General features: G+C 52.4%; 1 protein-coding gene across 10 annotated transcripts in view; it reads right to left on the bottom strand.

Annotated features, from left to right (window-relative positions):
* The window catches only part of Agap1 (ArfGAP with GTPase domain, ankyrin repeat and PH domain 1), a 353,309-nt gene that overhangs the window by 31,486 nt on the left and 296,378 nt on the right, over positions 1–25,445 (bottom strand). Inside the window, exon 19 of one of the 10 annotated variants that reach the window (XM_048808784.1) lies at positions 24,740–25,399. The exons of 8 other annotated variants lie outside the window; for them this stretch is intronic. In XM_048808784.1, coding sequence (XP_048664741.1) covers positions 25,369–25,399 — 31 coding nt within the window. In that variant the 3' untranslated portion in view covers positions 24,740–25,368. Of the gene's footprint in view, positions 1–24,739; positions 25,400–25,445 lie in introns of those variants that run through there. One more of the 10 variants, XM_048808785.1, reaches the window with a different exon arrangement.

Here is a 25,445-nt window from a genome sequence, read left to right as displayed (position 1 = left end):
ATACGGATAATTGCCTTGCAAAAAAAAACCCAAAGAACTTTCTACAGATGGAAACATTACTTTTTCTACCGTACACATATTTTCACTGGTGAACTGTTTCAGGGCCAAAGGAGTGCCACCCTATCAGAGGAACTCTGAGAGTAAGGGCTTGGTGGCATTGGGGCAGGGGGTGTGGCTTCTTCCTGCTGCTGGTCAATAACAATTTGCCCCCATCTTGACAGTGAGAAGCTTGATTCACCAAGCGGAGGAAGCACTGCCGGCACTGAAATGCAGCATGAAGAGGGTCCACGGTTCTAACGGAGTGTGGTTCAGATGTGCATGCCCGGGCACCTCTCTACTGAGCTGCACAACCCCACAGTGGCGGACGGAAAGTCCTGGCACCCTCCCTCTTTTTTAAAATAAGAAAGCTGAGGCCCTGGGTGGTAAGTGGCATGGCACGAAAGGGCCCAGGTCCTGTGCCCAGTGTCTTCAATCTGGCCGTGACCCTCCTTCTGATTCTACGTGGTTCTGCCGGCAACAGGGGCTCTATCTGCACCTTAGAGAGAGATGTATCCACAAGCACCACAAATATGAATGGGAAAAAATGAGCAGGCAGGGTTGTGACTGTCATGGGGTTGGCAACATGGGCTACAGCATCAGAGAGGACAGAATAATGTGGTAGACAGGGTACTGGCCGCCAAACACGTCCACGTCCCACTCCCCAGCACCAGTTACTATGTGACCCCAACACAGCACTGTAACTGCAGATATGTTAAGTCCAGGGCCTTGCGGGCTGAGGTGATCTGGGATCACCTGGGTGGCCCAAGAAAATCACAAGCCTTCTTGTGAGATAGAGGGTTGCAGTCCAGTCAGAGGTGTGGTGATGAAGCCAGGGTCAGAGTGGGGCAAGGCCAGGGCCAAGGTCGGGGAGAGCCTGCGAAGCCACTGCCTTGGCCCTCTAGGAGGAACCCCGAGAGTGGCCCCACTTTGAACTTCTGACCTCCGAGACTGGGATAATTAATCTATGTGACTGCAAATCACAGAGTGCATGGTCATTTGCGAGGTCAGCAGGAGGGAATCTCATGTCCACACCATGAAGAAGAGCAGGTTAAAAGCTGGGGTGGGTGGAACACGGTGACACGGCAGGGGCTGGCCTTGGTGGCAGTCTCCCTCTTGGCCGTGCAGTCTCCAGAAAACCCCTTCCCTCGGCCTGGAACTCCACAGGCCCCAAACTGTCAGCTGCCAACAGACAAGGGGGCTCCGGGTCTCTGCAGACGGACCGCAGAAACCGCCACCTGGTCCCTGAGCGCCTGTGCCGGGGGGAACCGCCTCCTGCCCCAGGGAAGGTGAGATGGCTGATGAGCAGTGGGAACTGATGCTCTCGAGGCTCACAGCCTCCTGGATGTGAACGGCATCTTGCTTTCATTTTCTAGATCCCGTTGAGAAGGGAGCACAGGCCTGGACCAGGAGCACAGCTCCACCAGCGCCCTGGCTCTCCCCGGGCGGGTGCTCTCGCAGACTTGCGCAAAATGCTTCTCTTCTCCAGATGAACGTCAGATTTACTCACAGATTTCAAAGGGCCACACTGACGACCAGCTAACTCGCATCGCTGCTCTCTGGGGATGTGGCGGGACCTGGGAAGGCCCGTGAGGTCTGGGGAGAGCCTGACGGGAACAGGTCCACCCTGGCAGCCAAGGAAAGTTCCCATGTGGGCGTTCCCTGGAGTGAGGGTCTCCCTGGTGCCCACTAAGGCCACGCCGTTTAGCCCTGGCTATTTCCAGGGCTGAAGAAGCCCAGTAGGTCTCACATTTACCTGGCAGCTGTGAGACCCAGGCCCAGGGCAGGGCCCAGGCTCCTTGTCCTCAGCCCCTGGAATCCAGCTCGCTGTTCTGCGGGCCTCGGGGAGGGTAGCAGGGGGCTTTTGTGCCTCTGGGAGCTGGGAGCGGACACTGCCTGCTTTTGCCTAGTGTTTTCTTGAAACACTGAAGCCCCCTGGGGTGGAGGCGGGCAGTACTAAGTCTTTTTTTCCTTAACAGCTTTATTGTGGTGTCATTTACATACCATAAAATTCTCCTGTTTTAGATACACAAGACAGTTCTGTGGGGTCTTTAGTAAACCCACTGAACTGGGACACCACGGGTAGGCTCTGGTTTTAAGACCATTTCTACCATCGCAAAAGGTTCAGCCTGCCCATATGAAACCCCTGACTCCACGTCCGGCTGCTCTGTCTCCGTGGTGTGGCCTTTTCTGGACACTCCGTGCACAGAGAATCACGACCCGCGGGCCTTTTGTGTCTGGCTTTTCTCACTGAGAACTCGGTCTTAATGTTTGGTCCGTACACTGTCAGGGAAATGGAGACAGGAATTTGAAATAAAAGAGCAACCTGAGAGTGCTCTGCATACCAGGAGCTTTGGGCCACTGTGACGGGGTCAAGGCGTGTTTCCCACAGGCTATTTTGGTTCACAAATCCTTCCACATGGAGGGTGGGCTTCATGTGGACTTTTATCAAGAGCGAATGAGCTCCTCTGATGTTCACAATGGACTTGAAATTGTTGAGTTTAAACTTATGAAAGTTAAGAACAGCCTGGGCCGGGCCCGAGAAAAAATGACCACTACCTGGCAGGAGTGTACAGTGGACACTAGCCCCTCAGCCTCTGTCCCCCTGAACCCAGCGACCAGGCTGCCCCCTTCCGCACGGGCTGCTAGGGCCCTTACGTGGACAATCTGAGAGGCCACTTTCCTTGGTGTCTTTGTCTGTACTCCAACATGCCAAGGCCACGTCTGGGCCTGTATGTTTGGTAGACAGGTGTGCCTGTGCGGCTGCGTGTGGGAGCGAGAGAGGAGGAAATCCAGACTTCCAAGCTCCAGGGGGCTCCTGGGTGGTGTCCCTGCTCAGCTGCAGAGGACACCGAGGTCACGAGAAGGCAAGTGGCTGACCTGTGGCTATCTCACTGGGGTCCTACTCTGTCAGCCGGCGGAATGCACAGTACACCCTGGACAGGACTCACTCTCAAGGGCATCGGGGTGAGCCGCTAATGAAGACGGCCACTGGATCTCTAATGAGCAGGGGGCCGTGCTGTGCAGGGCTCTCTGCAAGTCAGATCACGGCCTGTGTCCCTGGGAAGACAACAACCTCCTCACAGAGGCCTGGGGTTTCTTCAGGAAGCTGGAACGCTGGGCAGATGGCCGCTCAGACTAGGTTTCTCTCAAGCCTGGAGGGGGGATGAGCTGCTGGACTGCAGGCATAACAAAGTGAACATGGCCCTTCTTCCCTCCTTACACACAACTCTTCCACCAAGAGCTGATGTAGCAAAGCCCTCACCAGAAGCCAAGAAGATGGTGGTGCCATGCTCTTGGATCTCCTGAACTGTGAGCTAAACAAATCTTCTTATAAAACTCCTCAGCCTCAGGTATTTTGTTATAGCAACAGAAAACAAAGACGGCCTTTTACCAAACTTTACCTCAGGCATTGTATCCAGGTAGAAATGCAGTGCAGCTGGGGCACAGGCAGGTGAGAGCATCGCATTCACAGACCTGGGTATGACAGTGTCACACACTAGAGCTACCAACAGCCTGAGGGGGCTGACATTCTCATCTTCCTGGTACAGAGGACGACAAGGTCCTAACAGATGAAGGACCTTACCCGAGTTCCGCTGGCACTTGAGGGAGCCTTCACTCGGGCTCTGCAGCAGCAACATGTGCAATTATGTGACACTGGACTGCTCCCCTGGCTAGAGCAGGTCCGGGGCATGTGGGGTCTGGGCATGTGGGCGGGGAGCCTGGCAAGGCCTGAGGGATAAGCATGGAGACCCTCACCCTCACCCTCACCTCATCTGTCACGCCCTGGCCTGTGGCTCATGTACTAGGGAGAGCGGTGGAGTGTACCGAGGACCTGGGGCCCATCTCCCTAGGGCTTTCTGTCCTCTGAGCTGCTTCCCAGCAGGTGTGGGCTGCAGCAGCTCCTTCCTGGATCCCGCCCTCTGCCCCGCCTCACTCCGACCTTGACCCAGTTGTCCCAGGCCGACTCACCACAGCACCTGGGGACCTTCTGGGACTCTGGTCAGTCACAGTCTCTGGACGGTGGGACTCTGGGAGAGGCTGGCATGGCTCCTGGAGCTCCCAAGATTCCAGAGAGCGGCCAGAGCCCAGACAGTTCTGGGGAACCTATTAGACACACAGATTCCCCGCTCTCCCTCAGGCCTGGGGAAGCAAGGCCTGGTGCTGGGGCCCCGCCTCTGGGTCTTAGGAACCCCTCCAGGTGACGCTGAGCATCAGCTCGCTGGAGAAAGAGCCCCTGAACCCGGGAGATGCTGGCCTCAGGCTCCAGGGAAGTGTCCTGCGGGCACTCCAGCCACTGTTTACCAGCATCCCCGCCAGGTTGAGACAAGCAGAACGCTTACAGCCACTGCCAGACGTCCTGGGTGGGCGCGGGGTCAGCCCAGGTGGGAATGGGAGCTTGCTGGAGGTAAGCCACCCCCCACCCAGTGAAGTGGAAATGGCTGTGGGGAGGGGCAGGGCCAGGCTCCATGGGAGCACCCGGTGGCCCAGGCGTAAAGGGCTACAGTTTGTAAAGGCCATCAGGTGGCTGAGGCAGACCCACCTAGGAGGCCCGAGTCTGGCCTCCGACTCTGGGCCTCCTCCACTGGCCACGAAGAAAGAAAGACAAGTTCTGAGGACTAAGTGGCTTCCATGAGCCAAGCTGCTGTGGTGGACACTGAGACCGGGCTGCGTGATGACCACTCCCAGGATACTGGTGAGACTTGATGTGCGAGCATCACTTTAAGGTCCTTGGGAGGGACCAACCCAGGACACGCGACCTCTGCGTGGCCCAGAGCCAAGAAGTCCTAACCTGACATCCATTCCCGCAGCACTCTGCAAGATGACAGGGCAGTGCCACTGTCCTGGCCAGCAGACCAGGTCTACGACGTCCAGATGGGGACCACAGCCACATGTGGCCACTGGACACCAGACGTGGCTGGACACCAGACGTGGAGCGCTCTGTGGAGTAACATCTGATTTCCACAGCTTGGTACAAAGAAGAACATCGATACCTGCCTAATACTTTTTTATATGGATCCATATGTGGAGGTGACATTTTAGTGATACTGTTCAACGAGTTACAGTTTCGGAATTACTTTGACCAGGCCCTTTTGACTTTTTAACAGGAGTACTAGAAAATTGAGGAGTACACTGCACAGCCTGGCTGGACAGTGCCGCTGCAGACGGGCTCGGCCGGTGGGAATCAGAGGGGGAATGGAAGGCTCCGGGGCCTCTTCCTGCAGAGGAAGGCACTTTGATCCACCAACAACCACAGGACAGTTGGGTTTGTTTTTTCCCAGTGCTGGGGTCGAAGCCAGGCCGTGAGCATGCTAGGCAAGGCTCAGCCACCGAGCTGCAACCCAGCCCTGGAGTCTGTAAGGAGACTAGCTCTCTCCTGGAGACGGGCAGGGATGCCATTTGAAGAACTGCCTGGAGTCTGTGACAATTCTCAGTTCTTGACAATGGCGTGCAATTCCAAAATCTGGCTTGTTTTCTAAAGCAGAGGAAAGTTGTGGGCCAGCTGGGCACAGCTGGGATGCTCCAGGGTATGCAGTTTCTGGAGACCCTGATTGGGACTGAGCCCCAGAAGCTCCCTGGGTACAAGGTGCCCCCCTTTTCTTCTGTATTGCCATGACTAAAGCTCCACAACTGGACAAGTGTCTGCCCAGGTTCCCCGCAGAAGGCCCTCAAGCTTGCCTGGGCAGCCTCAGCTGTCCCCCTTGCAAGGACTGATCCCTCCCAGAGAGGGCAGGACCTCTGGGGTGCTGTCAGGAAGCCCCTGTCCCCCAGGTGGGCTGTGACTTGGGTGACTGTCCCACACAGCCAAGGCTTTCTGTGTCTCCAACCCAATCTGTTGGACCCTTCAGACCCTGCATGCTGGGCTTGAGTGATTCTCTGATAGTCTAGAAAGATCCATGGGGACAAGGCCATTGGTGCCGAAGGCATGAGCCTGCAGCCCTCCAAGCTCGTCTCCCCCCACTCTGGCAAGGCCCTGGGTTTCTTTAGCAGTTACTATTTGTCCCAGAGACACAGTTTTCTCTATTTCACTTTAAACTTCAGAACATGTGGTCCCTGAGTTTTCACATCTCTCAAAATATGTGATCTATTTTATTCTCTTCTCTATTGAGAAGCAATTTACATAACCTGCCACTCACTCATTTTAGACTGTGAAGTTCAATGGTTTCAGTATTTCTCAGAGTCATGTAACCATCATGACGATCAATCTCACAACATTTTCATCTCAACAACGACAATGATCACAAACTGGTCAGTAGTCACCCTCCATTTCCCTGGTGCCTCTCTGCCCCCTCCCCCACCCTGACCCCCAGCAACACCCATCCACTTGTCCTTATGGTCCTGCCAATCCTGGACATTTCCTATCAGTATCATACAACAGGACTCTTCTGGGCCTGGCTTCTTCCACTTAGTGTCCTGTCAAAAGTTCATTCTCGGGCTGGGGCCGGGGCTCAGTGGTAGAACGCTTGCCTAGCATGTGCGCGACACTGGGTCTGATCCTCAACATCACATAAAAATAAATAAATAAAATAAAGGTCTGGTGTCCAACTGCAACTAAAAAACAACAAAAAAAGGTTTATTTGTGTAGCAAGTGCCAGGAGGCCACTCCTCTATGGTGCTGGATACTATTCCATTGTGTGGCTGGACCCCACTCTGTTCATCCATTCACTGGTGGCTTGTTTCCACCTCTTGGCTCACACGAACTATGCTGCTACGAACACTCACAGACAAGTGTCTGTGCAGTCACATGCTTGCCTTTGTCCTGGGTATGTACCTAGAAGTGGACCTGCTGGACCATACGGCAACTCTCCAGTTATGTTGAACCCTTTGAGGAACCTACTCATGATCTTGCAGATGCTCCTCACCTGTCAAGAGTCCTTCAGAACTAGCCTGACAGTTTAAACACAGCTCATTCGCATGAAAGCTGCCTGTACCACAGCCTGCGGAACAGAGTGGCCAGGCCTTCTTAGGAACGAGGAAACGGAGGTGTGGGGAGGCAGGCTCCGGCTGCGTGGCTCCCATGCGCAGCACGGGCTCGAGTCCAAGGGGTGCTTCCTCCTAACTCAGGGCTCGTAGCACAGGCCAGGCCAGCAGCTGCCAGGGCTCTGAGAGCCACTGGGAGCAGACAGGCGCGCCCTTGGAGTGGCCCATCCACTCGCGCTACGAGAAAGGCACGGGCATGCCACTCATGCTGGCGACATCCCCTGTCCCTCTCAGGCGTCCATCTCACAGATGTTTTGAGAAAAATCTAACCAAACATTTAAAAGGGCAGAAAATTACAAAATAAAGATAAGCAATAAATAAAAATAGATCAGACTTTGATCCTCTAGAAATAGTTTAAATGAACATTTTGGGTGCAGGTCTGATATACTTTTTTTTTTTTTAAAAAAAACCTTTTATTTATTTTTTAGTTGTTGATAGACCTTTATTTTATTTATATGCAGTGCTGAGAATCGAACCTAGTGCCTCACACATGCCAGGAGAGTGTGCTACGGCTGAGCCCCAGCCCCGGCCCCTAACTGATATACTTTAAAAAATATATATTTTGTTTTAGTTGTAGTTGGACACAATAACTTTGTTTTATTTTTATGTGGTGCTGAGGATGGAACCCAGTGCCCCGCAGGTGCCAGGCGAGTGTTCTACTGCTGAGCCCCAGCCCCAGCCCCTGATATACTTTTAATTGATTTTACTGTGACCGTCTGTCCATGCCATTACATTTTCAGCTGCATCATATATAATGGTTAAAATGTCACACTATATACCACGTATTATAATCATATGTAAATACTTATATATTTATATCAACATGATTATGTAATGTACATAATTATAATCATATAAATATATAATGGAAGTGTAAACAATATTTATATGCTAAAGTGATTATTCACTTATTTTTTATTTTTATTTTTTTTGCTTCATTTAAAACTTCTACTCACATAAGCAATGATGCAACTGAGTACTTTTGCAAATAACCCTCTCTTCACACACCCTTCATTTTTTAGGATAAATGTGAAAGAAGGGTGGCTGGGTCAAAACCCATGTCATTTTAAAGGCTGAGGATTCAGAGTGCCAAGTTCCTTCCAGGAAGGTCTCCTCAAGCTCCTCTGTTACCAGCAGAGCAGGGCCAGGCTGGGGGGTGGGGGTACAAGGCATTGCCATGTAACCCTGGCCAGCACTGAGGATTATTAGGCTTAAGAAACAACAAAAAAATTTTTTTCCCATTAGATGTTTCACACTGATATGAGCCAATTATCTGATTTCCGTAAGAGCCACTCCATGTTACGGGAATGCACCCAACGTGCCCTTCTCCTGTGAGTAGACCTCAAGAGTCTCATGGCTGTGACTTGGGACCGGAGTGAGGCTCCCTGGGGATGGCTGTTCCTCCTTGGCTTCCCCGAGTCACATGTGACAAATACTCATATTGCCACCTCACTTGCTAGATCCCAGCATATCCTACAAGACACACAGGAGGTCACTGCTCTGAGAGATGTGCCCTCCCCAGAACCAGGGAGACGTGACCTCAGTCTACTCTTCAGCTGTGCCACTCTCAGCCCTGGCCACGTAACTTGGTGACAAGTACTAAGCACTGTTTCCCATGACTTGTCTTCCCTGGGCTTCACCTGGTTCCAGGCATTACTACAGACACTGATGCAATGTGCCAGTCACCTGATTTAGGATACTGTAGCAAACAGGACACACACACACTATAACTCCCAGGGAATCAGGCGGGCTAGGCAAGCTCTGTCACTGAGCTACACCATCAGAAACTCCACTGTCATTTTTAAGCTCAAAGTGTCTGATTCTTAGGAAAAGTCAACGTTTCCTAAAAACAAAGAAACAACAACAACAACAACAACAACAACAACAATAACATGTCGTTCATGTACAATTGAGACCTTGATCTGGAAGATGAGGAATTTGGCACTGTTTTGCACACGCTGCTCATTTAATTCTCAAGGTCACTGTTAGGAGGCAGGTGCTACATTGTCCCTCACTTTGGAGATGGGGCAGGTGAGGTGCAGAGAGGTCCAGCACCCAGCCCCACACAGGAAGGACTAGATGGGACCTTGCCAGTTTAACCCAAGTGGAGTTCTGCATCCTGACACTGAACCAGAGCCCCAGGGACTGCGCTGGCTGCACAGCAGGCTCCTGGGCCTCAGAGTCAGGGAACATGGGTTGGGAGCCTCCATGTCTTCAGACATTCCCTTGTAACCACAGACCAGCAGAAAACATGCCATTGGCAGATACATAAAGCTCTTCAACTGTGTTTTTGAGTGATAGAAGCCAGGCACAATACATGCACCACCCAATTTCATGTATATGAATTTTTAGAAGAGGCAAAACTAACTTGTCGATCCATGGCTGCTCTGAACAGGGAGGACAGCCTGGAGGGGGCACTAGGGGATTTCTGGGTGATGGAAATGTTGTTAATACCTACTAATGTAGGTGTCAAACTACCCTGACTGCATACTCAGGATCTCTGCAGGCACTAAGTGAATTTTACCTCAATATAAATCTTTTTAAAATCTCAGGGGCTGGGGATGTGGCTCAAGCGGTAGCGCGCTCGCCTGGCATGCGCGGGGCACTGGGTTCGATCCTCAGCACCACATAAAAATAAAACAAAGATGTTGTGTCCACCGGAAACTAAAAAATAAATATTAAAAAATTCTCTCTCTCTCTCTCTCTTTTAAAAAAAAAATCTCAGAAAAACATACCACCTTCCCTGGGTAAGCCGATTACAACAGTTCACGATTTAGCACAACCATCTCAAAAGGATGGTGTGACTTGGGATGTTTAGAACAAAGAATCCGAATCACTGCCATGACCTCTGCACATTCATGGACCCCAGGCGGCCGGAGCTCGGCGAGCCCGCGGGCCTAGTGAACACCAGGTCTGTGAGGAGCATGGCCCCTTCACAGCGTGAGAGGGCGCCTGCGATGAGAAAGGCAGGGTCCACCTAACGACAGGGAGAAGGGTTTTCAGGAGGCCTGGCCAAGTGGGGCCCTGAGAGGACATCCCACAGGGCCACTGGCAGTGGCTCTTGCGTGGCGGGCTGCACACTGACCACAGTGCCACCCTGGCCACTAGAGAACCACTGCTCGGAATCTCAGCAGCAGAGCTGCGGGAAAAGGCCATGGAGACTTGGAATTTCATATTCAATCGCACAGGGACTTTCCTAGCAGAGCAGGGGCTTGGCGGACAGCACAGGCCTGCTACAACAGGCCTTGGAACGCGGGTCCTGGCCTTTCATTTAGCTGGCAGTCCCACTGGGTAGCACTGAGCTCTTCAACGCCACATGAGACCACCAGCAAGAGAGCCCTGGGTTTGAAGGCCATCCCAGCAACGAACGGCCCCACACCCTGCCTTGGCAACAGGATTTTGTTGCAAACATGCACATTAAAAGTGTGAGTCCTCCCTTCAATCACCCCTGCAGCCCACCGTGGGCAGAAGCGCCCATCGGCAAGTGCCCGGCACAGTGCTGGCAACGTGTCCGCAGAGGTTTCTGGGCTGCCTGTGAACAGCACATTTAGGGTAGTTTTCTTTGATGGCTGCTTCACAGCCAGATGAAAACCAGCCCGGGGCTGAGTGTATTTCAGAAATAAAACGCATCCCGAGAATGTGGAGTAACAAGCAGACAGCGACGACAGGGGGCCGGGAGCCGCGGAAGCCGCCTCGGCCCCTCCTAACTCAAAGCTGGGACGTGCTCCGGGTGAGTGAGCTATTCCACTTCCCCTGGCCTGGCCACTTCAAACCCCGAGTGGAAATGCCGGGAACAGAACCTTTCAAGGCGGCTAAAACCAGGCAGCATCTCCACGGAGTCGGAGCGGCAGCCGTCACACCCCTGAGGCTGCAGCCGCCCGTCTCACTGCCCACCCGGGGAAGGCGGGCCCCTGCTCTCCGTCTGTGCCAACCACTAGCCTGAAGGCTGTGAAGCGCTGGGAGGAGCTGGCCTGGCTCCCTCTGCCACTCCCTCCGCTGTCCTGCGCGGGGGCTCTGGGGTCGCTTTGAAGCCTGTTGGGATCAACACAGACGTTTCATCCGTGGCTCCTTCCTAAGGTGATATGCTCAGTGGGCTGCAGGTGAGGACAATGGCCTTAGTGTTTCCTGGAACCCCAGGGCTCAGGAACTGGCCCCCAGGAAGACAGTGTAATTAGCACTAGCAGCCGGGGGCACACAGGCCAGAGGTTAGGTCCCTCCTGCCGACAAAGTGCCACCACACCTGTCCCATCGATGGCCACAAAGCCCCTCAGAGCTGTAACTCCCCCAGAAAAGAAAGGAAGGCCCCCAAAGCCACTGGAGTACAGGGCCCCTGCTGACCTGGGCCACTGTGGCTCTCCATGCTCATGGGCAGCACAGAGGCTCTCCAAGGCCTGGGGGATGAGAGGAGAAAGGCAAGGGGCTGGAGGGACTCAAGGTGTCAAGGGACCTCGGACCGAGGCTCCTTGGCCCCCACAAATGGCTCAACTCACAGCATGCTTGGGAGTCCGAGGGCTTTGTAAGGGGGCAGGAATTGACTGGTGTAAAGACTGGCCTTCACCTTGCCTGACCATGTTCTGCGGCCTCCTCTCCAGCTTGGCTGGTGGTCAGCGTGTGGGCTCCCCCTGACCCAGGGCCCCTGCACCTCAGAAGCGCCTTGCAGGGCAGCTGGAAGCAGATGCGTAGTGCTGGGCTCAGAGTGGCAGGCCCGTGGGAGGGGATGGTCTTTCCCCTGCACCCCCATCTGGAGCCGCTAGGCTGCCCACATCTGAAGTACAGAGCCTAAGAGCGCTGGGGCATCCAGTGGCTCAGGTGCCCCTCTGGGCCAGGAGTTCCAGGAAAAAAAGGCAGGAAGTGATACCCCTTCTGAAAGTTTCCAACCCAAAGCAGGAAGGGGCAAGGGGTGCAGAGACTGGGTGGGCAAGCGTGCCCCGGGTCACCTGGTGCACTGCCCCCACTGACAGGAAGCACCTTCAGGGGAAGGCAGCTGCGGCTCGGCAGAGACCCGCAGGCACTGACCCACCCAGCGACGTCCAGGACAAGTCTAAGTGCACACTTCCTCCCCAGCTCGGAGCAACCTGGCGGGCGGGAGCCTCGTCTGTGCACAGTTCCCCACCATGGCAACCTGACACGCGGGCTGGAGGACGTCTGGGAAAGGGGCCTGTCCCACGGATTCCTTATCCTCCTCCCACAGGACGCCAGAGCACATCTTCCCACTTAGCGTGACACTCGTCCTCAATGATGCCGCCCCCAAGGAGAACTTCCCCTCTAGGTCCTGGTCATGGGGCCGAGGAGCCTGGTGCCTGGGTTCCGAGCCTTCTGAGGACGACGAGCCGCTTCCTCTGTGCCTCCCTGGGTCTCTCCTGCTCCCCTGGCACATCCGCAAGGGGCTGGGGTGCCCATTTCACAGTGGACAAGACGGAGGCCTGGGCTGTTGGGCAGAGGGAGGACTCAGCGCGGCCCCACAGCTGCTGCTCAGCCCTCTCCAGCCGCCTTCCAAAGCTTCCACAAGGAGGAGGAACCTTTATGCTTGTTTTCCTGGTCTAAGCTTTAAAATAGAATTCAGAAGGCACCTTTCCTGATGCAAAGTGCCTTAAGGAACTCATTGTTAGGACACAGTGTCTGAAGTGACAGTCGCAGTGCCGTGGGGCAGAGTGTCACTTCTCACCCAGGGACCCCGCGGCCCCTTGCTTTGTCAGGCAGCTTTCTCAAGACCTACTCTAATCAGGAAGAAAACCAGAGCGTGGGCCGCGGGTCCGTCCGAGACTTCCCTATTTTCCATAAGTACCAACACACCTCTTCCCAATACCAGGAGGTGACAAGGGTCGTATTGAACGGCTCCACTGTGCACATGTGCAGATCCCAACAGAGGACCCTGCCATCACGCAGAGCTCTAATAACGCACCAATAAAAAACACGGAAGGAATAAAGCACCTCTCCCACTTTTAGCATGGACCAGTGCCCCTGGGTGCCCTGTGTCCCGCTGACCCCTCAACGCATGTCACCCAGGGAACCTGCCCACCACTCATCCCTCTGCGGGGCATGGAGGCTCAGAGTGTGGGTTGTGGGGACAGGCTCCCAAAAATAAGCTGCATTTGCCCAGCCGTGACTTGGGGACTTGACTGCAGCTTTCCAAAAGGGCTCTCTCCCCTGGGACTCGGGCTCCAGGGCCCAGGTGTGCTGCGAGGTGATGGTCCTGCGGCCGCTGCCACAGCACATGTAGGACACAGAGAGCAGGGCCACTGGACACGGACCTGTGGGCACAGGGGGGATGGTCAGTGGGAAAGGCCTCCCAGGTCCAGGTCCAGGTGAAAGGCGGCCACCTTCCCCATCACTGCCAGTCTGTGACTGCTACCAAACACACGGGTCACACTGCGATGTGTCCTGTGTGCCACCAACCGCAGGACCCCACAGCACTCCAGGAATACGGCGGTCCCTTCCCCCCGTGGACGGTGCTCCCCACTGCTGCTCAGCACCCAGCCCAGGTCCTCCCAGCCCCGGGCGGCCCCTCTGGATGCTGGCTGGGGAGGTCGCCCAGCTGTCCTTCACCATGTGGCGCGGATGCTGCTTCTGCTGCTCTCTAGGAACCAGGTGGGTTCCCGAGGTTCAGAATCTCCAGCACCCTGTGTGGAGTCCGACATGCTTGATACAAAGAGCCCGCGGCACAGCTGCCTGAGGGCGTGAAGCAATGGCAGGACTGAGAATTTGAAAATCACAAGTGGCTTTCAAAAGCAATTAGGTTACCTGAGGCAGGAAATCACATCATACCCTCTTTTCTTTTTCTTGATGCAGTCTACTTTGCCTTAAGCATTTAAGAATGCCAGGATTTACAGGCAACAATAAGTGTTGGCGAGGATGTGGGGACAAAGGCACACTCATACACTGTTGGTGGGACTGCAAATTGGTGCAACCAATCTGGGAAAGCAGTCTGGAGATCCCTAAGAAAACTTGGAATGGAACCACCATTTGACCCAGCTGTCCCACTCCTTGGCATACACCCAAAGGACTTAAAATCAACATACTATAGTGACACAGTCACTTCAATGTTTATAGTAGCTCAATTCACAATAGCTGAACTATGAAACCAACATAAGTGCCCTTCCACAGATGAATGGATAAAGAGACTGTGGTATATATACACAATAGAATATTACTCAGCCTTAAAGAAGAATGAAATTATGGCATTTTCCAATAAATGGATGGAACTGGAGAATAATATGTGAAGCGAAATAAGCCAATCCCAAAGAACCAAGGGCCGAATGTTTTCTCTGCTATGTGGATGCTAATTCACAATGGGAGGGGGGAAGGTATTTTGGACTAGACAGAGGGGAGTGAATGGAGGGGAGGGGACATGGGGTAGGAATGAGAGCAGAATGCCTTGGACATTATTACCCTATATGCACACATGCCTACTTGACCTGTGTAAGTAACTATGCACCAGGTGCAACCAGAAGGATGAGGAGTTAGACTCCATTTATGTATGAATTGTCAAAATGCATTCTTTTCCTATACAACTAAGTAGAACAAATAAAAAATTATGTATTAAAAAAAAAAAGAAAGCCAGTATTTCACCTGCCACTTCTCTCTCTTTTTTTGGCTGCACTGGGAATGGGCCCCGGGGCCTCTGGCATGCTAGGCTGCTGCTCTTCCAGAGTGACATCCCTGCCCTGCGTGGGCTCCTGCCATCCTCAGTCTGGTTATCGCAGCAGGTGGGTCTGGGGTCCTGCCAGGCCAGAGGCCCTTGTGGAAGCAGCTCTTCTCCTCGGTGTTCCCAGGAAGCCTTCTTTATGAGCACGTGTCTCAGGACGCCTGTGCCTGAGCCCTCAGCTGCCTCATGGCCTTTAAACAAGCTCTGGATTCCTGCAGCCGTTTCCTGAGGGGCTCGTGGTGGCCATCAGACGCCATGCTCTCTAAGTACTGGCGTGTGCCCTGTTTTGGATACAGAGTCTTCTATAGGACCATTGCTCTGTGGAGCCTTGAGACGCCACACACTTTCACGTTCAATTATGTATAATGACCCAACTTTACTTTCAGGGGGAAAAAGAAATTAAAAAGTAATAACAGCAGGGCACGGTAATGTACACCTGCAATCCCAGCTACCCAGGAGGCTGGCAAATTCAAGGCCAGCCTGGGCATCTCAGCAAGACCCCATCTCAAAATAAAGTAAAAAAAAAAAAAAAAAAAAAAAAAAACAAACCCAAACAGTTATTTATTTATTTTTGTTACTGGAAATCAAACGCAGGGGTACTTTGTCTCTGAGCTACATCCCTAGTCCTTTTTAAAAATTTTGTTATTTTTAGACAGTTTTGCTAAATTGCTGGGGTTGGCCTTGAACTCGCAATCCTCCTGTCTCAGCCTCCCAGGTGGCTGGAATTACAGACATACACTGTGTATTTTTTTATGCCAGTACCACACAGGTTGCGATCACTATGGTCTTATACTCAGTTTTGAAATCAGGAGAAATGAGTCCTCCAACCCCGTTATTTTTTTAAGAGTGCTTTGTCTAATGGAGAGGCTCTCACATTTCCATCTGAATTTTAGGGTTAGCTTGCTGAAAAGGAAGCTCTGACTTGGAAAGGGATCCTGTTGAACCTGCACGTCAACTTGGGGGTGCTGCCGTCCGAACAATGTTAAGTATTCTGTGTCCTTCTGCTCAGTCTCTGATTTCTCTCAAAGATGCTTTGTCGTCTTTGTGTACAAGGTTAAACTTATTCTTAAGCATATTGTTCTTCTTGCTACTACAGTGAGTGGAACTGTGGCCTTGGTTTTATTTTGGCTGTTCATCGTATTGCATAGAAGCACAACCGAGTTCTACATAGGAGATCATGTCATCTACAGAGACAGTTTTACTTCTTCATTCCTAATCTGGATGCCTATTTTTTTTTTCTTTGCCTAAATCCCTGGCTTGAGCCTCAAGCACATGTTGAGTAGATTTGGTAACATTCTTGTCTTGTTCCTGACCCTAGGGGGGACAGCCTGTGATACTTAAGCATTAAAAATGTTGTTAGCTGTGAGTTTTCACAAATGTCCTTTTTCTGGTTCAGAAATTTTCCTTTTATTCCTGGTGTGCTGAGTATTTGTATCACAAAAGCATGTTGGATTTTGCCAGGTGTATTTCCTGCATCTCTTGAGATGAACATGTAGTTTTTCCTTTATCCTGTGACTATGGCCTACTGTGGAGAGTTTTGTATATGTGTGTTGAACCAACCTTGTATTCCTGGGGAAAGTGCCACTAAATCATAATGTGCAATCCCGTACACGGGAGTCCCTGAGATGTCCTCTGCCTGTAACACCTGCTGGGATGGCATTCTGGACATGCCAGGCTAGACTGGAGCCTGGTGAAGGACAGAAGCAGGTGGCTGGGTCTCAAGAGGTGAAGGATGAGGTCCAGGGCCTCGGGATAGGGCCGCAACTCCTCAGGCCGGGTTGTGGTTGTGTGTCACTGCACAGGCATAAACAAAATCAAAACGGAGCACATCTTCCGGGTCGGCACACCCTCCCAGCCCTGGGGAGGACATGGGCCACTTGTCCCATTCACCAGCAGCACAGAGGGCCCAGCCACAAAGCTGGTTTTATTTTCCTTTAGCATTAACTCTCCATGGCTAAGTGGGTGGGAATAACCGCTACTTTTAACTTACAAATGAGAAAATACCTTGTTTTTTAAATTAAAAATTACAGAAAATACTGGCCAATGGAACTGCAGCTAGAAATCCAAATGCAGACAAAAAATATGATTGTCAGGCCTTTGAGGCACAGGCTCCCCATTTTTAACGGACAGCGTTGGGCTGGGGACAGCGGATGTGGTCATGTTACAGGCTGGACACACACGGGTGCTGGCTGATCCTGGGTCCTCAGCACTGTTTCCTGGAGAAGCTTGCAGAGCAGCCAGACGAGGACTGTGAACGTGCAGGTTTGCAGCGGAATCCAAATTAAAGCAAGGCTCTTCTTATTTCAGCTCCTGTGAGGGAGACGACTCGGTTTCCTAAGGGGAGAACCCTGCAGGCACAGCACGAGGTAAGTGGGCTCTAATGCCCGCACCCAGACCCAGCGTGGCCGAGAGACAGCCTGCGTGGGTGCTGACTGGCAGGAGAGGGTGGTGCTGCCAATGCCAGTGCTCCTCTAGACCTCGTGCCAAGGAGTCTGCTGCAAGATACTGGGCACCAGGAAGGGCATCAGGGATCCTGGCTCCAGTGGTCTGGGTGGCGCTGGGCAAGGGACATACAGGTCTCAACCCTGCATTCTCCCCACTTGGAAAACAGAAGAAATCCTGAGCAGCGGCTGGTTCTGTGCTGAGCAGGACATAGGCACAGGGCACGGCAGACTGTGGGCATGCTCGTTGCTCCTCCCCCTTCCTGGTGCAGAAGGGAGGGGCGGTCTCTTAGCAGATAGCTGCAGATGCAAACCAGGGAACAGCCCTCAAAGATGTGGCCCTTTGGAAAAGGCCCGATGTTGGAGGGATGGGAAGAGAGGGGCTGCTGTAGAGGGCATCTTTCTATTGGCTCATGTCATGCAGCTCAAGCTGCAGAGGTTCATCTTCCCATCCTCCCTCCATGCCCTCTCCCAGCAGACCCCAGCTCCACATGGCCAGGCACCTGGAGGGCAGCTGGTGTGCTGAACACCTGAGCTCTCGTCAACCGGGAGGACGGAAATTCTCAGAAGCCAGACATTCCTCTATGGTCTCCATGGCTACGTTTCAGAGAGCAAATGACACAGGGTTTCCACCCAAGACAGCTCTCTGGTAGCAAGGCTGGCCTCCAGCACACACTGGTTTCCTGCAGGATCACATACATAACCAAGGTTCATGTGCAGCAGGCAACGTACTGAGCCCACCCCCCATTTTGGCCCATCTGGTTCAAAGGGAAGTGTTGAGTACAGTTACCCTTGAAAACGCAGGTCCTGTTATACTTGACCTTGCAGAGGGTCTTCTTAAAATCGCCTTACGACTGAGTGCCCAGTGGCACAGCCCTGAGCGGAGCGAGTGAGTCCCCACTGCACCCCCTGACCTCGCTGGATGGAGTGCCGTCCCCCCTCACCGTACGCCACAGGCATTATTTTTAAGGCAGTGTTAATGTACTTCTCATTTGTACATTCTCCTAATTGGCTTAATATTTATTGTAGAGTATTTCTGATCTGGGCCCAGAGCTCTAGTAAACGCAAGCATATTTAGCGATGTGCTAATGAGGCCCCTTGCAGTCGCGAGGGGTCGCTAGGTGAGTTACGGCTCTCCAACTGATTCCAACTCGGCCTGCTAAGGGAACTTGTAGGATTTCTGAAGTCAAAGCTGAGGTCCCTGAGCAGCTGTTGGGTCTGCAGAGCCGCGGACGTATAAACTTTATTGGCAGTAAATGTCACTCCTGTGAGCAGATGGCGTGCCTGCACACCCACCGCCCCTTGGAGGGGCCAGCCACCGTCGGGGCTCACACAGGGCACAGTGCCTGCCTGGACACCCAGGGAGGGTGTCCCCGCTCTGTGGCTGGGGCTGGGGGCATGCCCGCCGACAGGCAGGCCATGGTGACAGAAATTCGCTTTGAGTTGCAATTAGTGGTGCTGTCATTTTCGGGGGCTCCTGCCAATTAATTAAGCCTGTCAAACAGAAAAACCACAGCGTTCACATGATAATTTATATTGGAAGAGACGAGCTTCCTGAGCACAGTGGCTTCTTCCACAAACAGAATTCTCCCTCAGAGCACTGAAATAAACATGTGCAGATAACGGAGATGAAACCTCGTAAGAAAGTGTGTGTGCGTGCGACGGGAAAAGAAAGTTAAACTGTCCTTGTTATAATTGTTAACTCCCATCGCCAGAGTAGGAGACAGGCTGATTAAAACTCCAAACGAGCCTCCAGTTCCCTGAACCCTCTGCGTCCGGGATGATAGAATCAGAGGAGTTTATTCATACCATTAAGCCCCAGAGAACTTAATTGAAAGAAGAGCACAGCCCGGACCTTGACAAGCGGGAGGTCACAGTAATTGCTGCCGGACATATTTAACATTAAGATAATCAGGCCATTAATTACCCTTTGGATCATTAAATCAGCCAGTTGCAAAATGAAATTTCTGCCTCTATTACTCACTTGAGAGACCACAGGGGTGGCCTTTAATTTATCAGGGAGCTTGAGATACAAAGGCTGGGGCTGGGGGAGGGCAGGCGGGGAGGGGGCCAGTGCACGGCGGTGGCGGCGGGGCCGGGCATCAATCCGCCATGCTCGGTGATCGAGGCAAATTAACTAGGTAAGATAACCTCCGCTTCCAAAGGCAGAAGCTGGGGGTATGTAAATAGATGAGGGCAGACAGGGAGATCAGAGTCTGCACACCACTTAGCAGGATAATAAAGGAAATCATCCTTGATTATCAGTGCTAATTTGGACACTGCCGGTAGCTTGTTATGCGTGTTCTGAGTAGCATTTAATTAATTCAATTGCTTGTTAATGAGGGAAGTGACATGTGGGGAGCAGATGCCACCCAACTGCAGATGGACTCTGGTCATCACAGCAAGGTCCTTTCTTCTACTTCTCCTAGATTCCCCCTCCCCATTTTTTTTTTTTTTAAAGAAAGAGAATAGGAAAAGGTGTCAAGCATAGAGGAACACTCAAAAGAGACAAAACATTGACCCCAGCAGCCAAGGACTGTTGAAAAATAATCACATGAGACAGCCCCGGGCTGCGTGGGCAGGCACGCTCCCCGAGGCCACATTTGGAACAGTGCATCTTTGGGGCAGGAATCTGTGCCTGAGATTACTATATTGTGATCTTATGATCAAACCTAACAAGACAAAGCCATGGCCGAGTGGGGCTGCTTTTAATATTTCAGAGTTGGCTGCAGGGATCCAATTATTTTCAGTTTGGATACATTTCCCCTTTATCAATATCTCCATGTGCATAAATAAGATGAAAGTGGCATTGCAGAATCAAAAGGAGACGGCACTCCATCGCCGGGCAGGCTGCTTCCATCTGCAAGTGCGCGGCCAGTCTCTCCCACGCGGGTTTCTGATGTGGGCACCAATCTTCCTTTCCAAGGCAACATCTTTTTATAGGTTAAAGACAAGAAGGATGTTTAGGCATGGAGGTGAACTTACAAATAATGGGAAAAAAAAAAGAAGAAGAGAAACAGGAAGCTAAAGACAGGAGGGAGTGTGTACTAAATCAGCCGCCAGCCCCCTTCCAAGTAGCATCAAAGAGGCAATGGGTGATTTCAGCCGTGCTCAGAGCTCCTCTCAAGAGCTCTTTCATGGAATTGAAAACCCAGTTCTGCACTTCCAGGTTCCTTTGATTTCCTAGTCCAACACAGCAGGCTCCCGAGCACGCGTAAATAGGCTACCTGTGCTGAAATGCAAATAGCAACGTCCCCGCAGACCCTCCCGGGCCAGATGCCTGACACTAAGAGACAAAGATGGGAGGCGAAGGGAGAGCCACAGGGCTAAGCAGAGGGTGGCTTCTGTCCAGAGGGCTCTGCTCGGTCCCTGCAGTCAATCCAAAGGGCTTCCCTGTGAGAGGGGACGATAATACAGAATGCGGTCATGGTGTTGCATGAGGCCCCCAAACGCCACCGAGCCCTGGGGCACAGATGGGTTCACGGGGACATCTGCCCCTGTGCTGCAAAGGCCAAAGCCCCCTGCCCTAGGGGCATAAAAGGCTCATGTTCTGGGGTGACCACCTGCACCTTCCCCATTCACCTGTCCCCTCACTTGAGCAAGGTCCACCTGCTATTTTAATACCTTTACCTCTGCGGTTAGTATTCTTGCATTTGGAAGAGGAGCTCGGCCACTTGTCTCCATAGTGATAGACACTGGTGCTCTTACAGAGGGACCCTCCCTGCCCCATGGCTCCCCAGCTGCTACAAGGTGCTCATCCTGGCCACCACCCGAGCTCACACCAAAAATCCTGGCCCTAAGACTGCAACATGCCCCTGCTCAGCCCCGACAGTCCCAGCTCCTCTGCCCACTGCTACTACCTGTGCGCCGCTTAAACCTCCCATCTAAAATCAATATTTTAAGTGTGTGCTTAAATGGTATCAATAGCAATTAGAGAGGGGGAATTCTGATTCTGCCCCAGATGTAGTTAATTGTCGTCTCATCGATCTCACCTCTGACATGAATCCTTCTCCAAATTAAACCCCCATTACAGAGGGGGACGAGGGTATCTTTTTTCCTCCTATGACAATAAATTTAATATCGAATGCACTGGACAAAATGGCAGCTGTTGCAGAATCCATCCAAAAAGATTTTTTTTTTCTCCTTCCTGGGAGTAATTAAAAGATGCTTTCCTTGACTAATGACGGTGCTGTTTAGGAATGGGAAGTCAATACTGCTTCAGCCGCCGTCAGCTTCCATTGATCATGATGCTGCTCAAGTTTGAACGGCAGTTCTCAGGGTGGCTGAGAATCATGGAACCAATTATAAGCAGTCCAGAGCTGCTTTAATAGGGGCACAGGGACAGCAGGCTGAAGGCCAGTCTCTCTGCCCGGTGCCTGCCCTCCTGGGCTGCCTGTGGGCCCAGGCAACTCCAGGTGCCGCGTTTTAGGGGACAGAGGAGAAAGGTGTGCTGTGCCTGCCCACGGTCCTCAGTCCGTGTGTGCCTGTGCCCAGGTGGGCAAGTGCCGGGGACAGGGGGAGGGTGTCTGTGGCTTCTAGCCGCATTCCACTGTCAGGACAAGTCCAGACCCGAGCGTCTCAGGGAGCACTGCACTCTTCTCAAGCCATCAGACTCTGGGGCTTTTATTTAAATACTTATTTAAGTATATTTCCACATCCTTTTTTATTTATTTATTCATTATTTTTTATTCCTCAGGTACCAGGAACTGAGCCAGGGTCTTGCACATGCTAGGCAAGTGCCACACCATGGAGCGGCACCCCAGCCTACTACAGCGTTTCTTACTAGTATCACCTCAGGACATATCAAAAGCCCCCCATCAAGCCTAGATTCTGCAGAGAGAGGGAATGGAGGGGTCGGGTGGGTACTGGGACCAGAAACCCATCCTCCCAAGGCTATGAACCCCATGCAGGGATGTAGCCAGACTTTCTGGTTTTCACCTGCACTCGGGGAAGCGCGGAGGTGGTGGAGGTGGTGGTTTCGAATCACTGCTGTACCACTGGCTGTTGTTTTGCTTTCACCGTGTTTCTAAGGCTTCCTGTGTTCCGCCAGGACCACAGCCTTCCCCGCTTCCTCCAGGTGGAACACACTCAGACACATAAATAGACCAAAGTGCCCCCACACCCGGTGCTAGTCCTGGTGCTGGTGCCCAGGCTCAAAGGCCCTCTCAGGCACCTTCCTTGGCCACCTCATCTACAGGAGGGTCCAGCCTATGGGGAAGACCTGCTGACGTGCATACCTGCAGGCTGAGCCCCCCACTCCTGCCTTAGCCCAGGCCACTGACCTCCCCAGGCACACCTCCCCTGGGAACCACCTCATATTAAGACACCGGCTCGAGCAGCCTTCATCCACTGACACGTCCCCGCAGCACACCAGCTGTAAGAGTCCCCCCCCCCNCTTGGAAGCCATGCACTGGGCTTCTCTGAGGACCTCTGGGGACGGGTCCACAGGCTGCCTGGGGCCTGGGCCAAGTCATGGATTTCATTACAGCTGCTCTCCCTGGGGAGTGGTCCTCTCTGATCCCAAGCAGATGCCTCCTAACTTCATTAAGGTGGCAGAGATCAGTGTGGAGACACCCGTGGCCACCGCTGGAGGTCCTGGAGAAGCCCCGCGTGTCATCACGCTGTGTATCTGTCCTCCGGGGTCACCTGTCTTTGTCCTGTATGTTGGAGTTTTCTTACGAATGGCTCCCGGGACTGAGGAACTGCACTTCAGCCGCGATCCTCTTCCGACCCCAGGCGCGTGAGATCCTGTTTCCTGACCAGGAGCTGAACGGAGTTGCCGCTGCTGTCCCCAGCCTCTGGCCTCAGGTGGCTTCATGACAGTCAGTGTTCTGCACCTAGGGCTGGCTTGCTCTGTCCCTCCAGCTTTGGAGGGTCTGTCCCTGAGGCCCAGAGACCTTGCCAGGAGGACAGGCCTGGACACTCAAGGCTGGGCCTCAGCTGTGCTGGGCAGTCCATGCGTTTCCCAGCCATGCGCAGCTTCTACATCCACGACCTGAAGCCCCAGTGGTCGGGGCTGGAGGACCTCACTGTCTTTATTTTTGGTACTGGAAATCGAATGCAGGGATGCTTTGTCTTTGTCTTTTTAAAAAAAAATATTTATTTTTTAGTTGTAGCTGGCCACAGTACCTCTATTTTATTTATTTATTTTTGGGTGGTGCTGAGGCTCCAACCTAGACGAGCGCCCTGCCGCTGAGCCCCAGCCCCGCCCTTGCCTGGCTTGTTCTGCCTGTTATTTCAAGGCCTCACTGCTGGGAGCCATTAGCCAAGTAGGTATGACAATTTCCTTGCCAGCGTACCCCATGTTGCAGTGACATTGAATGTAGGTGACCTTGCTCAAGGACCAAGGCGGATTAGGGCGTTCCCGGTTTGGGTTCCAGGTTTAAGGTTTAAGATTATTCCTGCTGGGAATAGGGCGTATCTTGCTGCCTGAGTTCCCCTTGAGTTCTCACGGGATTCAGACAGTATTTTTTGGGAGACAGAAGCCCAGTGGAGGTGGATTTGGGCAGAGAACGTGGATTTCCCCAGAACGTGATTGTAGACGGCTGGTGTGAGTTCGGGAATAAAGAGTTGCTGTTTGAATCTACAAGCTGTGTGGTGGCTCGTGATTGTGTGCCCAGCCAGACTGCGGCACCTCACATCTGCCCAAGGCCCAGGAGAGGGTGCTGAGCACATTCGGATGTCTGCTTCTTCCTGCTGCCCACCTTGACTTGCAGCAGTCGGTCCTGGGTCTGCCCCTGGAATCCATCCTGGGCGCTGCCTCCCCATCCTTCCCGGCCCCTCCGGCCATGGCGCCAGGCCGTCTGGCAAAGGGGAAAGTGGGGTTCGCTTACGGACCCCTAAGGCCCTGCTTGCTGATGGTGCTCACCATGGCTCAGGCTCACGGCCCCCAGACACAGGTCCCGCCCACCCGCTGCCCTCTCTGCACGGCCTGCCCAGGGCCTGGCTCGGGGCCACTCCTCCATGGCTGCCCATGCTGGAGCAGGGAAACCACCCGGCCTGCTGCCCACCCCAGCACCTCCCCTGTGCTCACCTGTGTACTCTGCCCAAGGGCCCTCTCCTGGGGAATTTCTTCTCCTTTGAAAATTCTTCCTTGTTTTATTTTTTTAATTGACATAATTCATATACCATAAAACCCACCCTGAAAAGCGATCAATCCAGGGGTCTTGATTATGTTTACAGGGCTGTGCGACCATTGCCACCACGGAGGTCCAGATCATTCCATCCGCAGGAAACGCTCTACGCACTCGGCAGTCACTCCCCACGCCCACTGCCCGCCCTCCCGCTGCAACCTGCAAGCTCGATCTCCTTTCTGTCTGTGTGTCTGCCTACTTTGGTGCTTAGACGGAAGTGTCACACAGCATATGGCTTCCTGTGTCTTGTGTCTGACTCTTTTCACTTAGCAAGTTTTCAACGTGTGCTCACACTATAAACAAATGCATCAGCGTGGACTCTGTACCTTTTTTCAGGGATGAATACTATTCCAGTGTAAACGGACCATGTTTTGTCCGTGCATTCATCAGCTGAGAACCACTTCCTGGCCATTGTGAGCAATGCTGCTGTGAAGGCTCACGTATGTACATATCTTTGTATGGACCTGTGTTTTCATTTCTTAGGTATGGAGGCAGGAGAGGAAATGCCAGACTGTTCTGCAGGTCTGAGGGTGGATTGTCTACCTCTTTGCCAGCACCTGTCACGGCCGTCCTGCAGGGCGTGAAGTGGTGTGGCAGCATGCTTTCCTTACCAGGTAGAGACGTCAGGCACCTTTCCATGGGCTCACTGAGGAGTTCAGATCTTCTTTGAAGAAATGTCTATTTCATTCTGCCAATTTAAAAACTGGATTGTCTGTCTTCTCCTGTTGAGTTGTAAGCAGTCTCTCTACATTATGGAGACCAGACCCTCACCAGATATATGATTTTCAGAGATCTTTGCTTCTTCTTTTCACTTTGTTGATAATGCCTATTGAAATAATGAATTTTTAGATTTTGATGAAATCCGATTTATTTTCTTTTTCCTTGTGTTGCTTGGTGGTTTAGATACATCCACCCCCCCACCCCACTCTGACATCACCAAAGGTCTACCGTGGTTTCTCCTATAAGTTTCAATAGTTTCACTCTTTGCACTGAGGTCTCTGATTCATAGGAGTTAATTTGCAAAAAGCATGATTTCGCGGTCTATCTTCTTGCCTGAGGACATCCAGTTGGTCCAGCACCATTTTTTTGAAAAGTCAATCGATCACAGATACTTGGGTTTATTTCCGGTCTCTCAATTATATGCTGTTGATCCATAGTCTATTCTTTTTGAAAAAAAAAAAAAAAAAAAAAAAAAAAAAAAACCCAAAC

This window comes from Marmota marmota, unplaced genomic scaffold (assembly GCF_001458135.2).
Source record: "Marmota marmota marmota unplaced genomic scaffold, marMar, whole genome shotgun sequence".
Lineage (NCBI taxonomy): Eukaryota > Metazoa > Chordata > Mammalia > Rodentia > Sciuridae > Marmota > Marmota marmota.
This window is presented reverse-complemented; position numbering and strand designations above follow the sequence as displayed.